Source organism: Equus przewalskii, chromosome 23 (genome assembly GCF_037783145.1).
Source record: "Equus przewalskii isolate Varuska chromosome 23, EquPr2, whole genome shotgun sequence".
Lineage (NCBI taxonomy): Eukaryota > Metazoa > Chordata > Mammalia > Perissodactyla > Equidae > Equus > Equus przewalskii.
In genome coordinates this window covers 15014937-15040194 of record NC_091853.1, presented here as the reverse complement: position 1 = coordinate 15040194, position 25258 = coordinate 15014937, and the positions used below count along the sequence as shown (strand labels likewise).

The 25258-nt window shown below is 45.2% G+C and overlaps 1 protein-coding gene across 3 annotated transcripts in view; it reads right to left on the bottom strand.

The window, feature by feature from the left end:
• Window positions 1–25258, bottom strand: part of CACNA1E (calcium voltage-gated channel subunit alpha1 E) — a 475242-nt gene that overhangs the window by 255753 nt on the left and 194231 nt on the right. For 2 of the 3 annotated variants that reach the window (XM_070591754.1, XM_070591753.1), the window contains exons 4-5: window positions 21619–21725; window positions 20596–20735 (exon numbers count right to left, since the gene is read on the bottom strand). In XM_070591754.1, the coding sequence (XP_070447855.1) occupies window positions 20596–20735; window positions 21619–21725 (247 nt within the window). The remainder of the gene's footprint in view (window positions 1–20595; window positions 20736–21618; window positions 21726–25258) is intronic. The other variant, XM_070591752.1, reaches the window with a different exon arrangement.

Genomic DNA, 25258 nt, shown 5'->3' with positions numbered 1-25258 from the left:
TGAAATACTACAATGCAAAGGAAAGAAGGAAAGATATCGCCCTTTTCTCAAATGCTTTGAACATCAAATTAGCCACTCATCCTGGGGAGGGTGGACAGCTGGTTTAAAGGGGATCAACTCCAATTCATTGATTAACCTAATGAGAAACAGAACCACTGATCGAGAAGGACTGAAATGCATACACCCATAGAGAAGCGTGCTTTCCTGGGAGAAGCTCCAACCCTCTTAATCTTTGATAGAATATGGAGAGGAAGACCACGTGCAACCTACTGTGCCCCTGAGGGGTGGTCTGCACCAGCCACTCCACACAGCCAGGGAAAAGCCTCGACCTTTTCAATGAGATGCTGGTCATACACACACACACACATCCTGTTGCCCCACCATATGGGCCATGAATCATTCACAAAGCTTCTGAATCAATTATTCATCCAAACCAAAGACCAAACACTTTGCTAATTGTCCAGGAAGGGGGGGTGGGGTGCAGGCGGAAGAGAGATTGATTGAAGGAAAAGGAATCCATGTCAATCTGACGATTGACAGTCTAATACCTCATTTACTTTAAACAAAAAAACAACAACAGAAAAAGCACACAGAGAAAGAAAATAACTTCCTCTCAGTTAATGAGATAACTAATATGGGATATGGGCTGCCACTGAAATAGGAGGGAAGTCTTAATACAAGCACGGCACCCCATGTGACCCCTTCTCTACCTTCAGCCTCACCAGCCCCCGCTGCACTGGGAGCTCAGTGCACACACACACACACACACACACCCCACTGGCCTAAAGTTTGGTCATGGCCTACATTTTGATTTCTGCCACGTGGGCTCAGGACTGGGAAACACCCCTGGGCAGAGGGAGTGAAACCAGAGTACAGGCTCAAGCTGAGTCTGTGATTGCACACTCTCTCCCCATCAGCTCCACGACAGGTACACATGGACCCTTGCTTTTCACCTCCTCTGTTATCCGGCATTTGTTGGGCATCACTCACGGGTGAGAAAACCCAAGTCATCCTAGAGAACAGGGAAAGGAGAACATGACCCCACCCTCAATCTCAAGGGAGTAAACAAGGGGGCCACAAGAATAACAAAAGAGGGAACACAGTGCCTGCTGATGAAAGGAAGATGCAGGTAAGTGACAAGAGGGTCCAGAGAGGGGCGCCGTCTTTCTGAGGAGTTGGGTCTTGAGCTGGTTCCCACAGATAGACCATTATGGCTGGAACTGGTAAAGGGCAAGGAGCATATAAATAAGGCAGGGTGACAGCAAGTAAAGGAACACGGGAAGAAGCTTTGAGATGATAAAGGCACCACTGAGTCTGGCCCTGCTGGGATGACGGAGCCCTCGGTGCAGTGATGAGACAAGAGGGGCAGAGGGCACTGAGGCAGGAGGAGGAGGTTCAGCTGAGAGACATCTGGGATGCCATGCTGAAGAGCTTCTTTCCATATCAAAGAGGAAAGAAAAGTTTGGCAAAAGGTCCTGATCAGGAGAGAGAGACGAAGAAAGAATTATTCAGTTGCACATGTGATGACAGACCAGAGGAGGGGCAAATCTGAGGCCAGAAGTCAAGCTATGATGCTCTTGCAGGGAATGGACCCACTGATGATAATCCAGATGAGGGGAGAGAGGGTAGAAACAGGCAGAAAGAGAAACAAGGTCTTGGACTGATGAAGACATCGAACATAGCGGAAAAGTCTACACGACAGGAAGGGTGATAAAATCCAAATAAATTATCAAGCTAGTATCAAGCTTCCTAAGCGATCATTTAAAAGAATGGTCCTAAAATGTGGGTCACAGGCTCCTTTGATAAAAGCTATGGACCCTTTCCCTGGGGGAAAATGCTCATATATACCAACCTTTAATACCATTTCAGGTCATTCAAGACTCCCTAACAGGTCCATCCATCAAAACTTCCAGGCTGCACGTGAATAAATGACAGCGAGGGACTGGCAGGGCCTGGGGTAGGTCTCAGTATTCCTGACACACTTCAAGATCTTTTCCTTGTAACCACGTGGACTACCAACACCACTGACAGAAATAATAATGTTGGAAAGGGGGTCATTTTGTAGGAAAGAATTTCTTTTTGGAAGAACAAAATCAAGGAGGCATAAAAAAATTAAATAAAATTATAGTTTGAGAAGTTACCCTTTCTGGAATGTCTCTTTGCATCTACTCAAAGAAATAAAATTACTTTTTTTGTAATCCTTTGACTTTTTGTTTTTGCTTTTGTTTTTAATGTACAATTAAATTTGGAGGGAGTTTGCCTTCCAAAAATCATCAAACAGGCTTTCCTTCCTCTCTCCCTTCACATGTATATAGAAAAGACAATCTCAGTTTGCCCTGGTGGGAAATGGGTCTGCCTTCAAATGGTCAGAATCATGAATAAAATAAGGGCTGAGTCGTTGTCCTTGTGACAAATTCATTTTCAAATGTCCATCCAGGCCTAGAACTTGCATTCCAGAAATGATGACCTGAGGAAGTTTATTTCCAGTAAATTCTTAGGGTGTCTTTGCACCAAGAGTTCTCCTTAGGAAGACGTATGGTATGGTGGATACAGATGAAAGCACAGATGCAGATGTCCTCTGAGGCAACCTCAGGCAGGAATATACATGACCCATCCTCAGGCACACATATGGGCAGATCAGAAACCATAAGCCTGTGCCTATCTTCTTTAAGAACTACAAAATTTCTTATTCTTATTTCTTATTCTTTTTTTTCTCTTCCACCTCACCTCTCAAGGCCAGCAGCTCCTGGGAGCATCATCAAACTTTAATGGCTCCCTTCTTTGCAGCACCATAGCCTGAATACAGATAACTGCATAAGGTACCTCCACGACTCCTTCTACTGATGAGCAGAGGCATGGGAGGAAGGTGGACAGGGAAAGGTACCAGAAGCAAGGAAGGTACTAGAGGCTTTCACAGATGCCATTCCATTTAATCTCCTCAACACTCCCGGAAGGCTAGTATTGCTGTCTGTTTTTGCAGAGAAGATGACGACTCAGGAAGCTCAAGAACTAGCCCTACAGTCATACCACCAATAAGGACCAGTACCAGGACTTGATCAACTTTGGTCTGGATGGGCTTTCCACCACAACAGTTTCTCACTGGAACTGACTGAGTTTGACTGTCAAACTGTCAGTTATACAATGAGTATTACAAGTCTGCTATAAATTCAGCATCAAGGTTAGTCCTGCATGCATACGCACGCTTATAGTCTGCAAAGGAGTGGGGGAAGGGATGGGGAATAAAACAAAAAAGATAAAAATTAGTATCTCCACTATGAAAATTTAATAACTTGGTTGATAATTACAAGAAACTGATTTATAAGATTCTGACCAATACAGAAAACAAGAAAGAAAAGAAAAATGAAAAATAACAATAAGGTCTAATCAATAGCAAACATTATATAAGTGAAAGAAATAAATCATCTATTACAACAAATATTAACGTGTTGTGTTCTCTCAAAAGAGGAAGACTCAGATGTGTAATAAGAAAGAAACACGAAAAACAGAACTATCAAAGGATTTTGATTATATTAATATGAATGGAAGGGAAGTAAATTAGCGACTAGAGAGGAAGTAAAATGGATCAATTTCTTGGAGCAGGTAAATTTAAAACCAGAACTGGGAAGAGAATTCAAACACAGGGTAAAGAGAGAAAAAGAAGACCACACATCAGGCCAGCATTATTATTGTTCACAGCCAAGTGACATTGTGCCTTGTTAGGTACAGACCTGTTTTGTTATCATTAGGTGAATACAGTTATTCAACTATAATTTGAAACCTATATCCTAGGTAAACTAAGAGCTGTGACTACAGATCAAATACGAAAATAATTCCAGGACCCTGAAGCCCACCCAAGATTCAGTACATTCTAGAAGCTAGTATGGCCCAGTGCAAGTAACAAAAGCCTGAAAATACAGGGACATCAACTTCATCACAGCCAGACCAAGAATTTCTGTGGAGCTTAGAGGAACTCAAGGAATACATCTGCTCATTTTGTGTCTCCTTTTCCTCATCAGTAAACTAGGAAATCATCATAGATACTATTTACTGAAAATCTATGTGCAAAGCACTCTGCCAAGTTCTTTCCATACGTATCAGGATGCTCATAAAATACTCACAAATACCCTGAATCCTTAATTTCCCAATGAAGAAACTGAGACTAAGAGGTTAAATAACCGCTCAGGGTCATAGAGCCCGATTCAGACTTCACATGCAGAACTATGTAATTTCATAGTCTTTGTTCCTTCCATCCTGCCAGGCTGTCCTGTGTTGTAACACTGAACTATTTTAAAGAGCTAAATGGATAATACGTCTAAAATGATTTTGAGATCAAAGTGATACAGAAAATTCAATAATCTGTTGTTCTTTTAACTCCTTTCAATAAAAGACATTTTCCCAGTAACTAAAATCAAGCAGCGGGTTTCATATTCCCCTTGATGGGTTTTGACATACCAATAGATACATCCCTCTACCCTTGTTAGTTAAGACGCATCAGGGGCAAAAATCCAGAGCAGGCAGTCTCCACGATATACCCACTAGGAAGGCAGTATGGCATCACGGTGAAAACATGGGTTCTGGAATGAGACAATCTCATTTGAATTCTGGTTCCACTAAGTACGAGCAGTGTGATACGGGGAAAATTACGGAACCAGCTAAGCCCTGGTTTGCTCATCCAGTGGTGATAACAGTATCCATGCCACAGGGTTGTTGTAAGAATCAAAGAAGAAAACTCTTTAAAATGTTTAATGCAGTGCTTAGCACTGACCATCAGCTATTAATGAAGTCAGCAGTCCTGAACAACCAGGTAATCCCAGCTCTTCATCCATTCTTCCCCTCCCCGTCTCCTGACCCAGCATCGCTACAACAAGGGCCAATTTCTGAACGAAGGAGCCCTTTTCCAGAGTTGAACACAGGAAATATCAAGGAGGCTGAAGAATTTGGGCAACTCCTTTCTGAAATTCCTTTCCTCAGGGTCGTGAACTTGGGACCAAACTGGCCTATTCCTTTGGAAAAAGAAACCTCTCCTAGATCCAATTACAGAACTCCCATATAGAAGGCATGTCATAAGCTGCAGCAAGGAGCAACATAATTGACATCCCCAAGGACCATTCTGATACTCTGGCCACAACAATAAATCCTTCCCTGAAGACCCACAATAACCATTTATTTGTTACTGACTCCAATTTACTTGTTGTAGTCATACAGAGCTCATTCCTAAACTTCTGACTTCTCAACTTTCTTTGTGCAAACTAAGGAGAGAAAAGACATTAGTAAATTGAAAAGCAGGTTTACCCTCTGAAACTGACTCCTGATCCTCTCTCCTACTGGCCACAGAGTTTAGTGTTTGACAGATGTTAACAAGCAGTGTTATCTACGCCACCATGGACAGATTATAAATAGCCTCAGCTGGCTCACTACCTCTAGGCTTTGTTATATTGAAGAGGAAAAGACTACCTAAAAATAAAATGAAATAAACTGCTTGTTTCCCATTCTTATCTTCAAAGCCTGATCAAAAGAGGTGACAAAAAGAGGTCAATGGCTGCTGACACCAGCATGTAGTGTAAGTGTCAACAGCTGCTGTGTTAGAGCAAAATGAAACCAAATTCCCAATAACCTTCCATCTCCTTCTCATTTAACTCTACTACTGTCCCTGTTACTACTCTCAACCAGGTCTGGTACGCGTGAAGCACTAATAAAAGGTGGACGGATGGATGGATGGATAGTCGAATGGATATTTGCACAATCTTTCCTCCTGATCAAAAATGTTGAGCTCAATTAAAATGATCTGTATATATATACACACACACATACTACATCAGACTGAAAGCTCCTTGAGGGCAGACATCTTAGTATTTATCTTTTTAGCCCCAACACTTAGTAAAATGTTTCATATATGCATAGTAAATAGTCCATGAATCAATGGGCATTACTAGTAATTAGAAGAAAACATGTATTGTATATCTACTTTACGTCTGACAATTTACGTACATTTTCTTATTAACCCTCATGTAGACAATGAAGAGGTCACACCTGTCCTCCAAAACTGATGCTCTCCTCCCCACAGTGTTGGGTTGTTCCTGAAAGGCAGCCGCCCAGTTAGATCTCCCAGCCTCCTTTGCAACTAGGTTGAGTCCTACAGCAGTCCTTGACAATGGGATGTTAGTAGATATCATGTGTGTCATTTCTCTGCCAAGAAACGTAAAAAGTGAGCTTTCCTTCTCCATACTCTCTTTCCACTTCCACTGAGGAGATGTAAACCATGAGAACCTAGAAGATGGCCAAGCCACCAGATAGAAGGAAACTGGGTCCCTAAATCACCAAGTGGGAGAAAGCCAAGAACACACTGGCCTGTTGAAGGAGCAAGAGATAAACCTATTGTGTGAATCCCTTGAAATCTGGGGGGTTATTTTTTAGAATATCCAGTGCTGCTTAACCTAACACATAAGTTTTGCAAAAGAGGTATTTTAGATTTTATAAACAAGATCCAAATAGGCTAAATAACTTGCCCAAAGTAACATCTGAGTGGCAACGCTGAAGTTTAAGCCCAGGTCTGCCTAACATTAAAGTCCTTAGTCTTCCCACTAGGATGCATTATCAAGGTGATTTGATGTTGGTAATAGAGGAGTACACATCTATGAAACCACTATGTCCCCACGCTACCAAGTACAGTCCAGGCAACATCAAACTAAGCTTTCTTATTCCTCCATAAGCCTGGTTTGATGGTAAATTCCAGGAGGGCAGGGACTATAACAGTTATATTACTGACATATTCAGCATTCAGTATAGTGCCTGGCATTCTGTAGGGACTTAGTAAATAATACATGATGGTTTGTTAGATGGATGGGTGGATGGATAGGTGGATGGGCGGATGGATGGATGAATGGGAAAGAAGTACTGCTAGGAGAAATCTTATTAAAAAGGATCAACCACCTCTTCTCCCATCCCACATCCTCCCACAGCGAGGGCCAAGGATGCTGAGAGTCTTCATAGACTCTGCAGTATACATTCTTGCCTTTCAGTTCCCTGCAAAGCCTTTCTCAGCCTTGCTGTGAATCTATAAATTTCCACTGGTGAATTTCAGGAAGCAGACATACATCTTTAAAGATCTAACATTGCTCTCCTCTCTCAAACAGTAATCAAATCAAGATCTATATTCAAACTGACAAAGCTTGAGGAAAAGCTATTTTATTTTGAGGACAGTAAGACAAGGTGTATATACACGCAGGGTTGAGGAAAGATGGGCATGCAACCACTAAAAGAGAACTAACCAAGAAGCCATTTCTGACCAGCGGTGGAAGGCCGACCATGGAATAACTAACCTTTGACAGAGATCTGGGTATCACTAACCCAACTCACATCCTTTCCTTCTAGCCACTCCTAGCGACTGGAACACCGAACCAGAACCAGGCTATGTCCTGACTGCTTTATGGCTGCCTTATGTTTAGATGTGTATTCTACTCCAATCAGACCATTCCACTCATGAGTGCAAGCACTGTGTCTAACTTCTACTTCTCCCACTATACCTACACCAGGCTGAATACCAGAAATCTGCAAGCTTGACTACAATCAGGCTTTATCCATAGGCAGAAACAAGAGTACCAGGCATACACTGGAGTTCAAGCCCCCAAAGCCCTCTCTGAGTCTCAGTCCCCCCATCCGTAATAAGGAGTCACACTGGATCAACAGTTCTCATCCTTTCAAGCATGAGGCTCCATTTTTAATGTCAGAAATCCAAGACCCACTCTACCCCCTGGAGGAGTTATTTCATTAATTTAGCCCCATAACAACTTTGTTAAATAGAAGTTATTCTCCACCCCAACCCCGCCCATTTTTATAGAGATGAGGACACTGAGGCTACAGAAGCTGGGTCACTTGCCCACAACAACAGAGCTAGTAGACAGGAGAGCAGAAATATGAATTCAGGTTTGCTGTCTACAAAGCCCAAATTGTTAACCACTATGCTATACTGACTAAACTGGGGGGGGGGGGGGGGGAGCCACTATTCATTCAACAACGCTTTTAAATATACTTATATTTTATAAATCACAATGGCACCCACACACTTCAGAAAAATGATACTTTGGTACATATCTGTGGGAAATATAATTCAGGGAACAGCCAATGCTGAGTGTGGCCATGGATCTGCATGCCCACTGCAATAATTCCAGGGGTCTCCAGAGTCCCATGGCCCACAGATTGTAAACCACTGGAACGACTAGGGAACTCTTAAGGTATCTTCCTGCTTTGACTTTCTGTCTGTGGTTATAAACTTTGAATTCCTGGGTGAATTCTTGATGTTTAGCTTCAGACCAGTCACAGCTGGTAGGAGCTGAAGTCATGGAAGTTGCTCCTCTGCTATTTGCAGTAGTAGCCGGTCAAACATTGAGCTATCATATTGCTAACAGGGAGAACCCACCCCAAACTGAGATTTGTTTGTTGGAGAAACAGGGTTGCACGTCAAAATCACTCTAACAGATAGAGCTTTAAGAAGGAGTCCGTTGGAACTAGTGTGATTCACACATACACACACGCACATAACACTCATACACACCCTCCATGTCACCTGTCCCCAACTCACCCAGTCTATTATTTTGAACCAGGGTGAAAAATGATAACAGAGAAGGGTTAGAGGGAGTAAGAAGAAGACAAAGAAGGAGCAGGCAGGGAAACCCCACACGTTAAAGAGTTGGCTGCACTCTTCTGGAGAGAGGATGTGGAATTTAAGTAGTCGGTGGGAAAGATGGGGAAGCAGTGAACACCTCCCCATGGCTAGCACCAGTGCCCAGGTGTGGAGCATCCATCTGGATGACCTATCTCTAGAACAGAGGACACAACACTTACCCAGAAAGAGAACTGGGAGGGAGGCCTCTATTGCCTCTTCCCAAACGAGGAATAGAGAGAGGCTGAACTGCAGAGCACTCTGAGCTCCTCACAGAAGGGGCCCCTAAATGAAAAAATGTTATATTTATGGTGGTGATTAACCACCGTTCAGTTAGGATCCAGATTCAGCATCATGATGTGTCATGGGCTTAGAGAGCAGGAACAAGAGAAACATCCTAAAAACAAACAAGTGGGTTGGATTTATCTTTTGACCATTGTTCTATCAGAAAAATAAAAATCATAATAATCATATAGCAATGTTCTAAGCACAGCATTTTTTAAATAATTTCTCTGCTGAACATCAAAAATAAAAGCCCACGCACTCATCAATTCTTACCCATTATTTGAATCAGTAGGAGATGCTCAGAGTGTGAACCCAGAAGGCAGGACGATGTCTCTACTCCAGGCAGGGTTAACAGGTCTCTATCCACATAATGGGCTAGATTATAAGGTCTATAGACTGGGTCTTGGAACAGCTCCAATAGGTTAAACAAAATTATAGTTGAGGGCCAGTCTTGGAAGGCAAGAGAGATGGGAGGGACTCTGAGGACATTAATTCTATGTGGCTAATTCTGAGCAGACTCGGAATCATTGAAGAAAGTTGTTCTATCTTCTCAGCAAACATTGCCCCATCCCCATTCATTTTCTGCCAATCTATCCACTTCCCTGCTTCAAACTAGTCAATGGCCTCCCACTGAAGATCCTTGGTGACGCCAAGGAGGCCCTGAATGATGTAGCCCCTGCTCCCCTCTCCAACATCCCTCAGGTTACCGTCATGTCACCTCAGTCACTACACGTCAGCCCTGCTGGCCTTCTTTCTGTTTCCGAGACCTGCTGTGCCCTCTCCTGTCTCCAGCCCTTTACCCCTGCCCTACCCTCTGCCTAAACCCTCCTCCTCCTGCCCCCTTCCCTCTTCTCTTCTTCTCTCAGTCAAACACTCTTCTGTCTCTAAGTGTCAACATCAACATCAACTCCTTGACTCTCCTCCCCTCAGATAAGGTCAGGGTCCCAATTTAAAATCCTCCAACACTCTGACAGTTCTCATTTTCAGCACTTTATATACCGTTAAGTTTAAGCGTAATTTAATATCTGTCTTCTCGGCTAGACAGCAAGCTCTAAGATAAAAGAAACTCTATCTCTGTTCATGGCTGTGTCCCTCAGCACAATGTTTGAACACAGGAAGTACTCAAATATTGTTGGCTGCCTCTATCCTTCCTTCCCTCCTGTCTTCTCCTGATTCCTCCTACGTCTTCCCCCACCCCATAATTCAGAGTTTCAGATACGGGTGCTAGGCTGCTCAGCCCTGAGAAGGCTGGGGCCAGGAGGTACATCACTCTGGTCATCCCCTCTCATCTAGAGCCTTGACGAAGACTCAAAAGCCAAGACACCCCAAACCAGTTCTATTTCAGTTTCAGCTCCCTCATGGCCGGTTGTGTGGTCCTGGACTGAGGAACGATGCCATAAGGTCCAGCCTGGTCCTAGAGGGGTGGTGGGGAAGGAGGTGAGATACACAGGACCCCACAGTGACATAAATCAAAAGACTTCATTGCAAATGCCTCCTGAAGTGTGAAGCAGTCACACCAGTCACTCTGCCTCCCAGTCACTGTCCCAGAGTTTGAGGCCAGGGAGAAAAGCCATGGCCTTGAGCCTGTCTCCTAACCATTCTGTCACCAAGGCCCAAGCTCCTGACAGAAGAATGGCAGCTGAGACGGAAGGAAATGAAAGACAAGAGGGAGGATGTCAGAGCGCAGCCTTTCCTGTCAGCTCTCCTCAGAGCGATGACTGGAGCTCTCTGCTCGGTCTCTCTGATCAGACGTTCCTCCTAGGCAAAAGGGCATTCTCTTCAGCCTTTCTTTTAACATGCAGCCCCTCTGACGTGGGTATGTTCGTGTATATGTAAGACCTGTATGAAGTGGGGGAGAGAGTAGGGGCCAGAATATGAAGACAAAAAGTGAGAATTGGGGAAATGTAATATTTTCATTGTTGATATGGTTAAAAATGAAGGCCTTTGTTTCAATTTCTACCCTTGGATTTTCTTTGTTGTTGTCAATAATAACTGTAGAAGCATTTTACTAGTTCTGATGAAATTAGATACACTATTAACAGGAATAAGATATATCCTATCTTGTTCAATTTGCAGTCAACTTCTGTCTTGAAATAAAACTACAACGAATGGAAATTTTTAAATGAGCGGTAGTTTTGGAATTTGCAGTGGGTTGCAGTGAAACTTGTCTCTGAGGTCGCGAGTTATATGGAGGTAAGTGACTATTCTGAATGGGGCCTCAGAACTGTAGTATTTTGAATACTTTTAATTTTTATACACCTTTGTTGTCAAGGCACTCAAGGAGCTTTAGAAGTATTTTAACATTTATCTTCATAATAGCACTATCCTGGGAGAAGGTATTACTGCTCACCGATTTCATATTCTACTTCATTGTCTTTCAAAACTCTCTTACGGAGGCAGCTGGGCTGTACAGTGGGTATAACACGGGCTTTAGAATCGTTGATAATAGAAATAAAATGCCAATCCTTCCCTACTTAGTAACTGGCCTTGAGCACGCGACTTAGCCTCTGAGGTTTGGTTTCCTCATCTGTAAAATGGAGATAATATCTGCCTTACTTTATGTTTCCATATTTAAAACAATATATGCAAGTGCTGAGATGGTATATGAAAGCTTCTACGTTTAAAATAAGACATGCAAACTCCTGGTGAAATGAGAGCCATCAGCATCAGCATCATTGTTATTTTATTTGCTTGTCACAAGACCTGGCGAGAAATCTAGGGCAGGTATTATCTTCACCTCATAAATGAAGTTTCATAAAGGAAACAGAAGCTGAGTTGGCTTATGTATCACCTAGTATCACAGAGGGAATGTATATGAGGGTCAGGACCAGGACCCAAGACCCCCGAAGCATTTAGTCTGCTAGATTGAACTCTGTTTCCACATAAAGTGCACATATATATTCCAGCCAACTAATAAAAAATCTTATTTATTTGTTAACAGCCCAGCTTGATGGCCTGTTCACAATCAAGCAGCAACAGATGCTCGCTCGCTGCCGGGGAGAGTGGAGTATAAGTACCACTGAGTCCTGGATTTGGAGTTAAACCAGGACCCGAGCCCCAGCTCAGGACTTTCCACCTCTAAGTCCCCGGACAAGTTGCGTGGCCACTTGGGGCTCAGTTTTCTCTTCTGTGAAAACTAATAAATAAGGGAAAGCTGGACAAATTCATCCTCCTCCCAGATCTAAAATTCCGTGATTAAGCTTTAGTGACCTTAAACTTAACTTTCTTTTATGGTCCCTTTTAGACCAGCACACCCTTCTTCCTTTCAGCATCTGCACTGCTCTCCTCCCCTCCCCTTTGCTAACCACTCTGCACTGATCAACATCTGCTCCTTCCTGACACTGGAGATCCATGCATTAAACAGGACTGTTGAATTTCACATTTCACACTGACGCATTCATACTTAACTGTGGACTCTATTTACGACATAGACCCAAGTACACAAATCTCTACCCAAGTGAGGAGACATACATCATCCACAGAAGAGAAATGCAAACACTCCCTTTTATTCTCAAGGCTATCTTATAAAGCTATAGAGTGAACATTTATGCTATATCCATCTCTGCTTTGCAAACGTACTTTGGGATTTTTGCTCCTGCTGCCCACTTCCACACACACTCCTGCATATGCCCAAGAGTGTATAGATTTAACTGCCTTAAAATGGGAGCTCCAGGCCAAGGAAGTGGTCTGACTTAGAAAGCACTGTGCCATAATTTCTTCCCCTATGTTACCCTGAACGAATGTAAAGCCAGAAAAATAGCCCCAAACCAAACTACCCGGGGATTAGGACACTGTCTCCACTCTCGCTGGCTTTCCCTCCTCCTGTTGACATCAGGGCCAGCTCTGGCCCCCACTCAGTTCTCTCCAGTTTGAGCTTCTGTCAATCAGTGGGGGTGGCAACAAGAAGTCTCAGGAAAGGGAAACCATCCCGACACCAATGTCTTATACCTAGAAAACAGCCGGGACTCGATAAATATCTGGTGAGTGAATCAGTAATGAATCTCAATATAGAAAAAGACAGAATACATGTAAATTATTTACCACCCAAGGAGTAATCCCAACTCAACCGCCTGTCAGCTACTACCTAGTACTCCCATCCCTGGAGGAATGGGGTTTATCATTAGCACAGAGCTAAGAAGAGAGCCCTAAGCTCCACATTTTGCCTTTTGCTCACCTCTCTCCCTGAATCAAAATTCCACATTCGTTTTTTTTTTTTTAAGATTGGCACCTGGGCTAACATCTGTTGCCAATCTTCTTTTTTTTTTTCTTCTCCCCAAGGTCCCCCAGTACATAGTTGTATATTCTAGTTATGAATGCCACTGGTCGTGCTATGTGGGACGCCGCCTCAGCATGGCCTGATGAGTGGGGCCATGTCCACAACCCGGATCCAAACCGGTGAAACCGTGGGCCGCCCAAGTAAAGCGCATGAACTTAACCCCTCAGTCACAGGGCCGGCCCCCAAAATTCCACATTCTGACTCTATCTTTCCCATCATTCACCCTTCTGGAGGGAAATGCAATTAAAAGAGAAATAATGTTGTTCTGATGATAGGAGATTCTGCAAGGAGCAGCCATGTGCCCCCAGCGTGAAGCTAGAAATGAACAGAGCCAGTGAGGAGGTGGAGATCTTCCAGACTAGCATCCACCAACTCTGCTGGGAGTAAGAACTTGAGAAACAGTCTAGCTAAGGACTAGCCGAACAGCCCACCAGCAGCACGAAGGTACAGGAGACCTCGTCTCCTTCTACTGACTTGGCTCCTCTGAGTAGCTCCAAGCCCCTCACTTCTCCTCACTCAGCCTGTTCCCCCACCTCTACAACAACAAGCTCCAATGCCTCCTCCCTCCACCCAGCCCTTCCTTGCTCCCCACCTTCCTGCTTCACCCCCTCAGAGCAGAGAAGATGAGTAAAAGATGGGTCTGTAAAATCATGCAGGCTCACTGGCATGGAGATGCTATATAAACACCCAGCGTTATCATACTACTACTACAGGGATTTAAATTGGGCTGGGGGCCCCGGGACTGCATTGGTAACACCTCCCCCACATTCTCAGCACTGGGTGACAGTGCTCCTCTGAGAGGAAAACCGTGCTTTCCTCGATCTTTAGCTGCTTGGGAAACTCGTGTATTAGGGTGGCCTCCTTACAGAAGCCCTCTAAAAATATCTATCGATGTATATTTAGCTCCAGATAGCATCCTCCTACCAAAAGGCTTCAGGCTGAACCACGCTGCGTGTGCCACTGGCGAGAAGCTGGGGACTTAGAGGGCAGCTCCCAGCTCTTCGGCACCATTTCCTCGGGCTTTTCTCTTCCCTGCTCCCTCTCCTGTTGTCTTCCCTCTCTCTGCTGGGTTATGCACATCCTCCAAAACTGCAGCTGAGGATACGATGATGGTTCCCTTCTCCCTCCATGCCCTCTCCTCAGAGTTGACTCCAGGATAAAAAAGCTCTGTGCGGCATCCAGAACACAGATAGAACTAATCATTCCACCCCCAGCCCAAAACCTTCAGTGGCTCCCCACTGCCCTCTGGCTAAGGGATAAGCTCCTTAGCACGGCCTAAACTGACCCTTGCAGACCTCTCCAGGCTCATCTCTCACCGTTCCACTGGCCAACTCCTCAGAAGTGACCTGCTGGCTCTCCCTCTCCCACCTCCAAGGATTTGTATGTAGTATTCTTCTCCCAGAAAAGCTCCTTTCCTTCCTTATCTGTCAAAGTCCTACCTGCCCATCCTCACGCCCCAATTTAAATGTTACTTCCTTCAGGAGCTTTTTCCCAGTTGCCCAGAGCTAGGTTGGATGCCCTTCTTCTGGGTTTTCATGACATGTGGCCTCCTGGTGAGGGACATTCAGCCCCACCCCACCCACACCTAGCACAGTGCCTGGCATACTGTAGGTACTCAATCATGTCTCTTGAAGGACTTGAAGGAAGACAGTGGGGTGGAGACAGGTGATCGTCTGGGCTCTGGGGTGAAGGCCTCCGTAGAGGAAGGAGGAAGGGCCCCAGGCTCAGATACACCTGTCCACTCTCCAGAGTTTGTACCTGGGGGCTCGCAGTTAAGGGAACAGTCAAACAGGTCATCTCCCACAGCAAAGCTGGCAAAATCAATGGCAGAGCATGTTCTGAGCAATACCATATATATACATAAAACGCAGTCTTTGGCATATGGCTCAATAAATGGCAGCTTTCATTATACAGCAAACACCAGGTGATGTGATATTGCTGCTTTCTCCTTACCCCTCCGCGCGCATAGCCACCCTAGGAGGTTGGGTCTTCGATATTCATCCCTAACCTCCCACTCATCATCCAGGAAGCAATCCCCAAAAGGCAACACTGAGAACCTGGTAAATAGGCCCAGATGACCGGAAGCCCAATACCTCTTACTAATCTAGGGGTGGAGTTCCCAGCTTTCACTTCTCTAACAGGGTGATCAGATTGTGAGCAAGCTGGGCTGAGTCACAGCTACGTGAGAGAGATGCAGATGCTGCCTGGCTCACCCAGACCAAGAGGAAGGACCGAGACTAGACAACACCTCCCTACTCCCAGCCCCCGCTTCCCTCAGCACTCTCTTTTGTATCTTATAGGTGACGAGAGAGTCTGGGATAGACAAGGGTTCAATTCCACTAGCATTTATTAAGTACCTACTATAATCCAGGCACTGGTGCTACAGAGATGAACAGGGTTCAAAGACACAGTCCCTGGCCTCACTTCCCTGTCCTTACCTATGGTTTGGGAGTGCCTTTGAGTTCTCACCTTCTTCTATCACTTGTCCATCTACTCCAGGTACTATGACTTATTATTAAGACTAATACATAATAATGACTTCAAATAATTTAGAATTCTCCAAGTGACCTAACAAGTGTTTAGAAATGACATCTCCTGAATTGTTACCAGTATAAGAGAGATCCCAAGTTATGTCAGGTAACAGTTTGTTAAAGGAATGGAAATTTCACTGTCTTTTAGAAGAAATGAGAATACATTAACTTTTGGTGTTTCTCAGTCCTAGCATTTGCTGAGTATTCAACAATACAGGTTTTGTGGAATAAATAAATGGAGGAATGAATTAATTAATTAATGAACAAGCCAATTAATGAAGTAATAGGCTGGAACTTCTGATTCAGTTTTTATGCATTAAGCAATGAGAGTTAAGTAATGTGCCTTCTTAACCACAGAGCAGGGAGTTCTAGTCTAAGCCCACAGAGAGAAGTCTTCGGATGGACAGGTGGGGCTCTCGTCCTCTTCAGGTCACAGGTGAAGCCTCAGCTCTAGCTTGGGGACACTTGCCTGATTATGCCCCCTCCCTGAGCCCATCCCACATTACTTCAAGGGGACCGAAGGAACGTGCAATCAGAGCTATAGAACCATGGAGCCCATGAGGTTGTGAGGGGACTGATGGTGTGGGACAATAAGTGTTGAGGAAGGAACTTAGAGCCAGATGTGGGTTCAAGTCCCAGATCTAGTACCTCCTAGTAAGTCACATGCCCTCTCTGAACCTCGGTTTCTTCATCTATAAAATGAGGATAACAAGATCCCATTTGGGAGATTATGAGGATGAGATGAATAATGTATATAAACTGACTTTCTAAACCATGAACTCCCTCAACTTACAGACCTAAGAATATTAAAGATTAGAGGGTCAGGCAGAATGTGGCAGCCCAGGGCCCCAACAACCCATCTCTTAGCAAAGGTCAGTGACAGAAAGTCTTCCACTGAGCCAGCTACCTGACACCTCAACCTCAGCCCCCACCCCCTTCCTCCCCTCCCATCGCACACTGAGAGCTGAAAAGTTGTGCAGCTTCAGCCTGAGGTGCTGTGTCGTGTTCTAGCATCTGTCATTCCTCCTGTACACAGGAAGAGAATGCGAGGTGACACCTGGAGCTAAGGTGGGAAGTAAGAGCTGCCAGGAGGGACTGCTGCCTGGGCGGGTATCAGGAAGCCTGAAGAGGGGGCTGCACGGGGCAAGGGTAAAGGCACCAGGCCTGGGTCAAAGTGCACAGTTACACCTCCTGTATCTGCTGGTCTTGGGCTGAGCACTTAACCCCTCTGAGCACTAGGTGACTCCTATCTCAAGCCTGATCTGCCTGCCTCCGTGGGTTGGTATTACCACACGTTTCACTGCATCTGAGACCCCAACAGTTGTAAGATGCCCCACAATTTTATGTACCACTAAGAAAGAAAGAAAAATGCTGTCATTTAAACTATATCACGCCATTTTTGTAAGACACAGGCTGATTTTAGAGATGTTCCAGCACGAGAAATGTGCATCTTAGAAGCGATGCAATGTGGTAGTTAAAAACACCCTGTGAATGTAAGACAATCTGATTAGCCATTCCTGTGGGACAGAACCACAACCTCAGCATGGATCTCAAGAGCGCCAAGGTCTTTCCCTGGAGCACATGTGCGTGTGAATTAAGGAGAGAGAAAGAAACCATTAGGTACATGAAGAACAGGGGCAAAGTCCTATCGGTTCAGATGGACAGCAGTGGCCCTTCAGCAAAGTTTGAAGAGCCACCAAGAATGGGAGATGCAAGGGCCAGGTGGAGAGAGAACAGAGAGGACAAGTGAGTTGGCCAAGGGCTCAGCACCTGTGCCCACTCCTGTGCAGCCCCATATGCAGGTGAGGATACGGAGGGCTGTCTTGGCCACGCTAACAGAAGGACCTTGCTGACTCCTACACATCGGCTCCTTCAACCACATGGCATCCCTTATCTGAAGGCAGTGCTTACAGCTCCTGTTAGTCTTCTCATCCTGTCAAATGGTCCAGTTCCTCCCGCCTCCCTTGCACATCCTACTTCCCAGACCCCGCATCAGAATGGTGGGTTCTCTTTCAGAAGCTCTACACTGGAGCATCTTTAATAATTATTTATAATAGCCCAAAGCAGAAAACAATCTAAGTGTCAAATAATTGCAAAAGTGGAGAAGCTATGTCCATCTATTTAACAAAATGCTGATCGTTCATTACAGATTTTTACCAAAATATGGAGTATTATGTGCTGTGCCCATATTATATTGAGAAAAGCCAGCAAAACTATGAACACTGAAAAGAGAGCTTGCTCAGCATTAGAAGGGCTGGAAGGAAATGCCACAAAATAATTAGGAATTTTTCTTACTCAGTGAACTGTTTTCCTCTTCTTTTGACTTTTCTGTATTTTCCATATTTTCTTTAATGAACATATAATAATTTAAAATAAAAATAAATGGACTAGTCAAGAAACTTCAAATGGGCTCTGACACATACAGAACTCAGCAGGGTCACACAATCTTAATATAAAATGCATATACATTACAGCATTTTTGTTTTAGACAGAATCACAACATTTCTAAATGACTCAGAGTCTCATTTAGGCCTTTTATTTTATAGTATATATTATTTATTTTAAGGACGTTTAAAACATCATCTATCTATTATCAAAAAGTCAAAAGACAACCAGTGCTGGTGAGGATGTGGAGAAAAGGGAACCCTCGTGCACTGTTGGTGGGAATGTAAATTTGTAGAGTCACTACGGAAAATAGTATGGAGATTCTTCAAAAACTTAAAAACAGAACTACCATATGATTCAGCAATCCCATTTGTGGGTATACATCCAAAGGATATAAAATCACCATCTGAAAGAGATATCTACACCGTGTTCATTGCAGCGTTATTCACAATAGCTAGATATGGGAACAACCTAAATTCATTCATTGACGAATGAATGGATAAAGAAAATGTAGTATATATGTGTACAATGGAATACTATTCGGTCACGAGAAAGAAGGAAATCCTACCATTTGCAACAACATGGATGAAGTTGGAAGACACTATGCTAAGTAAAATAAGTCAGATAGAGAAAGACAAATACCTCATAATCTCACTTATAAGTGGAATCTAAAAAAAAGTCGAACTCATAGTAACAGAGAAAGAAATGGCGGTTACCAAGCGCTAGTGGGTGGAAGAAAAGGGGAAATATTGATCAAAGAGTACAAACTTTCAGTTACAAATTAACAAGTTCTGGAGAGTTAATGTACAGCATGGTGACTACAGTTAATAATACTGTATTGCATACTTAAAATTTGCTAGGAGTAGATCTCAAGGGTTCTCACCATAAAAAAAGGTAACTATTTGAGGGGATGAATATGTTAATTAGTTTGATTGTAGTAATCATTTCACAATGCATACGTATATAAAAACATCACATTGTACACCTTAAATATATAGCACTTGTATTTGTCAATCATACCTCAGTAAATCTGGAAAAAATAAGAAAATACACAAAACATCGCCCAGCTGTGCTGCAATGTCTATGACCACATACTTCTGAAATACTATGTATAAATTTTATCTTTATACACTAAATCATACTTAAAATTCAGTAGTAGAATTTTCTTTTAGAAAAATAACCTTCAGGAAATCCTATTGTAAGGCAATAGACGTTTTTAAATATAAATAGTCATCTCTGTCTATTTGTTCCCTCTATTGAAGCGCTGGCTGCTTGTGAGCTTCCATTCATACATTCCGGTCCCTTACACCTTCGACCTTTTCTCTTTCACTGAATCACAGTGGGTGTGAAGGTTAAACATCTGAGGATTGTGTCTATTCCACAGATAACGAGTAGATGCAGATGCCCCCAAGCTCTTACTCTTGTCAGATTTTCCCCACCCCCACTCCTCTGGCTATTCCCTAGAAAAAAATGTCCTCCTTGCTCCCCTCTCCTTTCAGTCACTCATAATGGTGGCTCACATTCCCCTCTCCTCACTTTTCTACTCCTCTCTCTTCTTTTGCTCACAGTTTCAAACTACTGTCTGTGAGGCAGCTGGGTAAGGGAATGCCCACGTCACACCCACACAGGACATGGGCTCCCCACGGGGCCTGGTCCACACCCCTCCCCTGCTGCACCCAAAGCCACCTGACACCAAGACCAACAAGAAGCCATAAAAGCCAAGGGAGGCATGCCCATCACCACCAGGCCCAAGGCCCATTACATATGCCACCAACGGTGCTGGATCAGCCCCAATACAGGCATACTACGTCCATCCCCAAAAGAATGATTCTGCAAATATTTAAATAGGCGTACTGCCATCACATATGCTGTTTATGACACTGGATCAGCCACAATGTAGTATTACTATATTAATTTCCAAAGGAATGATTTATCAAATGTTTTAATGCAATTCCATTTTATACCTCCTCATATTAATCTGCAAATCATAAAAGAATTCTGTTGTCAGAATACAAATCTCAATTATCAATTCAGAAAATATGCTTGGGGTTTTCTCCCACCTCCAAGAAAAACCTGCACCTGCTGGCATCTTTGGGCCCATCTTTTGGTGGAGCCCCTCAGGCTAGGGCAAACTGCCTGCTTTAGTGCAAAGACTCACTTGGATATGCTTGTTCAGCACTAGCCAGGCCCAGAATGGGAAACCAGAGGCAGCAGCAGCCAGATCTCAGTTCCATGCCCTCTGCCAGATGCCACGTGCATTTCCACAGAGTACTCACACCCCCCTGCAGGTGGGTCGCCCATCATCCAGCCCCACTGGGAATCTTATCCGAGAACTTTTTCCTCTGACTCCACTCCACAGACTGCTGTCTTCCCAGCCCTGGGTTCCTTGCACCCAGCCACCTATGACACCACAGGCATGCCCCCACACACAAAGAAGGAGAGACAGGAGGAGGACTCACCCACTGAGGACCACAATGAAGTCCATGACATTCCAGCCATTGCGGAGGTACGAGCCCTTATGGAAGATGAACCCCAGGGCCACGATTTTGATGCCAGCTTCAAAGCAAAAGATCCCAATGAAATATGGTTCTGTCTTCTCCTGTAGGATGAGGAGCAGAGGTGCTGGTAAGGGGAGGACTGCGCTTCATCAGAGGCACACCCTGGTCACACCCTCTGCTCTGACCTGTCTTCTCTTCCACAGGACACCTGGATGTCTGTGCTGGGCAAGCCCGGTTTACAGGTGGGAAGTGAGGGTGCTGAAGAACTCACGGAGTGCACAAGAGCAAGGGAAGCCCCAGGGGAGCCAGCTGCAGAAGGGGATGGATGTAGGGGGTCACGCTCAGGACCAGACTTCCACCCATGAAGGTGACTGATGGTGCTGGCTCTGCCTTGAAGGAATTGGCTTTTCCATTGCTGGCCTTTGCTCACAATGGAAGCTTAAGAGTTCTCATCCACAGGCCATCAGGCTGGAGCTGCTTATCCATACATTTGGATTTTAAGCAATTTGTTTGCTCTCTTTAGGGGGAATACATTAGACACATGAATCATTTCTTTAAGGAGAACATGGACATGACATTAGGAAGTTCATAACCGAGATTGCACATAGGGTTTGAGCATCCTTCATCCTCTCTCCTTTACCCTTCCTTTTTCCTCTCACTTCAAAAGTCCCTTAGCAAGGGGAGGGAAGTGAATGGACCCTGTGCCTGCCCTGTCTTTTTGTCTGGCTGCCATGCAAGGTACATACAAGTGTTTGTAACACCTTCAGAACTTCCTGGGAGCAGGAGTTATACAGGTCAGTCCTCTTGTCCTTACGAATCCCAGTGGAGTTTGTCACCAACTTGTCCCTCGTCAAAGAACAAACTCCTCACAGAGCCATATGGTAAGGAAGGAGGGAAGGGGGCCTGGTGATGGACAAAGGAAAAGGGAACCAGGGAAGAAGAAGGAGAGTGGGAAAGAAAGATGAGAAGGAGGGTATCACATACCAGTCTGCGGGACATTGGGGTCTTGTCATCCTCTGGAAGGTGCTGCTCCAGGGCCAAGACGATGCAGTTGGCAATGATGGTGGCCAGGATCATGTACTCAAATGGCGTGAGAAAAGAGGAGTTAAGGAACAGATTCACCAAAGAGAGAGGGACACAGCCTTCCCGATGGCTGTGCACACAGATACACAGACTGTATCAACCCGCGTTGTGTCTCTACAGGCTGCATGATTTACATTAACACGCAGGCAGGCAGGACAGTGAACGGTTCTTAGCACACGAAACTATAAGCATTTCTGATTGGGCTCTGAACACAAAGCATCTTCTCCAAGAAAAGGAAAAATGTAGTCAATAAATAATGTAGTTAGACATATGGTAGACACTCCAGGTACTTCATGAATTCAACGACACATCCAGGCATTAGCCAGGGCTGAAAGTAGAAGTGGGAAGAAACACTGAGGCCATTGCAGGCCCCGGTTCTTCTCAGTCTTCAAACCACTGGACCATATAATGATGCTTCAGCAAGGATCCAGCTGTGGCTGTCTTTTTCTGTCTCTGGGCCTCACGTCTGGAGACCCCTCCTCTAGAAACCCTGCTCAACTGAGTAGGAGAGCCCTGGGAAAAGGAACAACCCTTTCCATGCAAGATCTTTTCTATTTTAATATCCAATTCAGAAAAATATTTAATGGAGCCAGAAGAGGCTTGCTTTGTCCCGTATTATTTTCTCCTAATCTTCTACATCTATAAGAAACAGAGACACATCATGAGTCTGAATCTAGGACAGCAAAGTCAAGGCCTCTAGGAACCAAACTACAAATTAATACATAATGAATTCAGGCTTTTGTCTGTTGCATTTTTCTGAAGACAGGTGAGGGGGCTCCCTGTGCCCTTTTGAAAAACAGGACAACGATTCTAGTGCCAGCATCCTGACTCCCGAGGAAAGGTTGTGCCACAAGCTCAGGGGGAGGTAGGAGGGGGGATTGTTAGAAAAGAGAGAGAGGGAATCACTGGCTCCCAAGTGGAGTCATTCTGCATGTTGGATTTCATTCTGTAACTATTGTTGTGACAAACACAAGCGAGCTGTTGCCACTGGTCTTATTGAGCAACCTATGCTCTGGCAGATTCTGGAATCCAGGCAAGAGAGAAGAACAGTAGATCTGGCAAAGTGGAGGGAAGGGAAGGGACTGTTCTCCTTGTCTCCCCACACATCCAGGCTGGCTGTGTAGGATGTAGGACCTAGAGCCCTCCCAAGGGAGTACAGAAGGATGGCAAATCATAACATCCCCTGATGCCGCCCCATCCCCACCACGATACTTGTGTCAGTGAAGATCACTGGTAAAAGAGCATTCGGGGCATCTCCGGGGAGGGTAGGGCATAAGGCACGTCCAGGCACAGGTGGTATGTGCAAGATGTGAGCTGTCCCACCAGTTGCTCTGGTCGGGGCACTAGAATGGGAGGCTGCAGGGGGCGAGATGACTGGCTGCATCTGAGCCTGGAGTACTTTTCACTCTCATTTGGCAGCGCCATCTCCTCCCCCATCACCATGCATCCCTGAGTCACAGCTCATTCTCCAGCAGCTGGCCATCCTTCCTTCCCACACACCCCCAACACTCACACAGGACCCGTACCCTAGGGACAGCACTGATAGCCTATGCTGCCCTGCAGGGCTCAGCTACCAGATATGAAAACTGGATGGGGCTGAGAGGATCTCTGAGCCAGTCCCCTGCCTCCACATCCCACGATGCTTGATTAAACCCTCCCGGTCAGAGGGGAGGCTCGCTGCATGGAAAATCCCTCAGCACACCTAGCCATTCCTCCTCCTTCAGTCTCTCTGGGTACCAAGCGAGGCCCCTTGAGAGCTAAACATGCTGGCAGACATACCCACAGATGCCCACCTAGCTTGCATGCCCACTTTCTCAGGACAAGCCCCACACACAGCCCACCCCGGGCTACCAGTACCCACTGATCACAGGGGGAGTTCTCCTCCCTCCCATCACGGGCTCTAACCCAGAGCTCTGAATAAGTGGAGAGTGACCAGGGACCACACTAGGACCTGGTGTCCCATATGCCCTCTGAACAGCTTGTCCTGGGCCTGGTTCAGACACCCAGAATTCCATTCCCCAGATCCACATGGTAGAATAAAGATGGGAACATGGCAGAAATGGTGGCCCAGGAATCTATGCCCTTTTCTGAGAACATGCCTACAAGCCACTGACAAAGGACAAGAGGAGTCAAGGGCATTTGTGGCAGTGTTCCTAAAATGCAGGCTACAGAATACGAGTGCCATAGGAACTTGCAATCAAATAGATGAGGAGAGCTGTGGTTCAGTAAAGTTAAGCAGGTTCCCTCCCAGTAGGACTTCTTGGAGCCTTCAATACTATTGTACACAGTGTGTGCTACCTCCCCCAGAGGGGCTGGGGAATAATACACAGCATCCTCGAACTCGCTTCACCATATAACCCTTTTGTCAGAGTCTCTCTCTTGGGAATGGTGTTCACAGGAACATATTTGAAAAGCCCTGATACAAAGGACAGATCTCACGGCCAGTCCCCAAGAGTAGGCAGAGGAGTGCTGGTGGTTCTGACAGGAGTGAAGCTAGTGCCTCTTCCACCCCATGCCCTGTCCTTGTTGCTGACAAAAGTATTCACAGGTGTCTGGCTCCAACGGCCATTTGCCATGGCTGGAAATGCCCCAGGCAAGTTCAGAAAGCTGCTTGGCAGGTCCAAGGAGCCCAGCAAGTGACCTGGGAAATACGACTGAGGATGTGCACGTTCTCATGTTCTCATTTAAGCTGCAGACATTATAAGATTTCATTGGTTTGCTTGGGGTCAATGACTGCCTTTTGCGGTTCAGGTTTCTTCCCCTAAAAACTTCAAAGTGATAACTTAAAAGTAAATGAGCTCTTAGTTGCTGACCTGTAGGCAACACAGGTCCTGGCAGCTGGGCACATCCAAGGCCTTTCCACCAGCAGTGACCACCTGGACAGCGGCAGCCCCTCTGTGACTCCCACTCCTTGCTCCTACTTCCACACCTGCATTTTCCTAGACAGATAATCTAAGCATGGAGCTCCCTTCTGGGACACTTAAGCTCACCTAGCCCAGAATGTCCAGGTGCAGATATACGAGGCTTGTCAGGGAACAAAGGGTTAGCCTCAGGAAGGTGTGGCCATCAGCACTGCAGGGGGCTCAGGGCAGCAGAAAGGCTCTTAGTCCTGAGTGCTGATGAGGCAGACTTCTCGTGACTGGCCAGGTGTCTGGACAGCTGCGAATTCATGAGGTCTCAATGAATGGCGCTATGTAAGGCCCTGGAGCCTGGAATCTAAAGGTGAGGGTTTGGTAATTCATAGGTTCTGAGAAGATCCCGTTCCCACATGCTCCCCACCCAAATCCTCTGCCTGCAGTCTGACGTCTAAGGACCCATTGAGAGCAGGGATCCTTTGGCTTAAAATTTTGAAAGCTGTTCAAATGTACATGCCCTTGAGAGGGATGTCCCTTTAGACCTTAGAGATCATCTCAACCTCAGGATGAATTCATGTCTGGGGCAATTAAGAACCTGAGGTGAGATTCTGAGACAGAAGAAAAGGTGAGACTATGGAAATTCCATGTTTCTGTGGACTAGGCTAAAGAAAGGATGGCGATGGGGA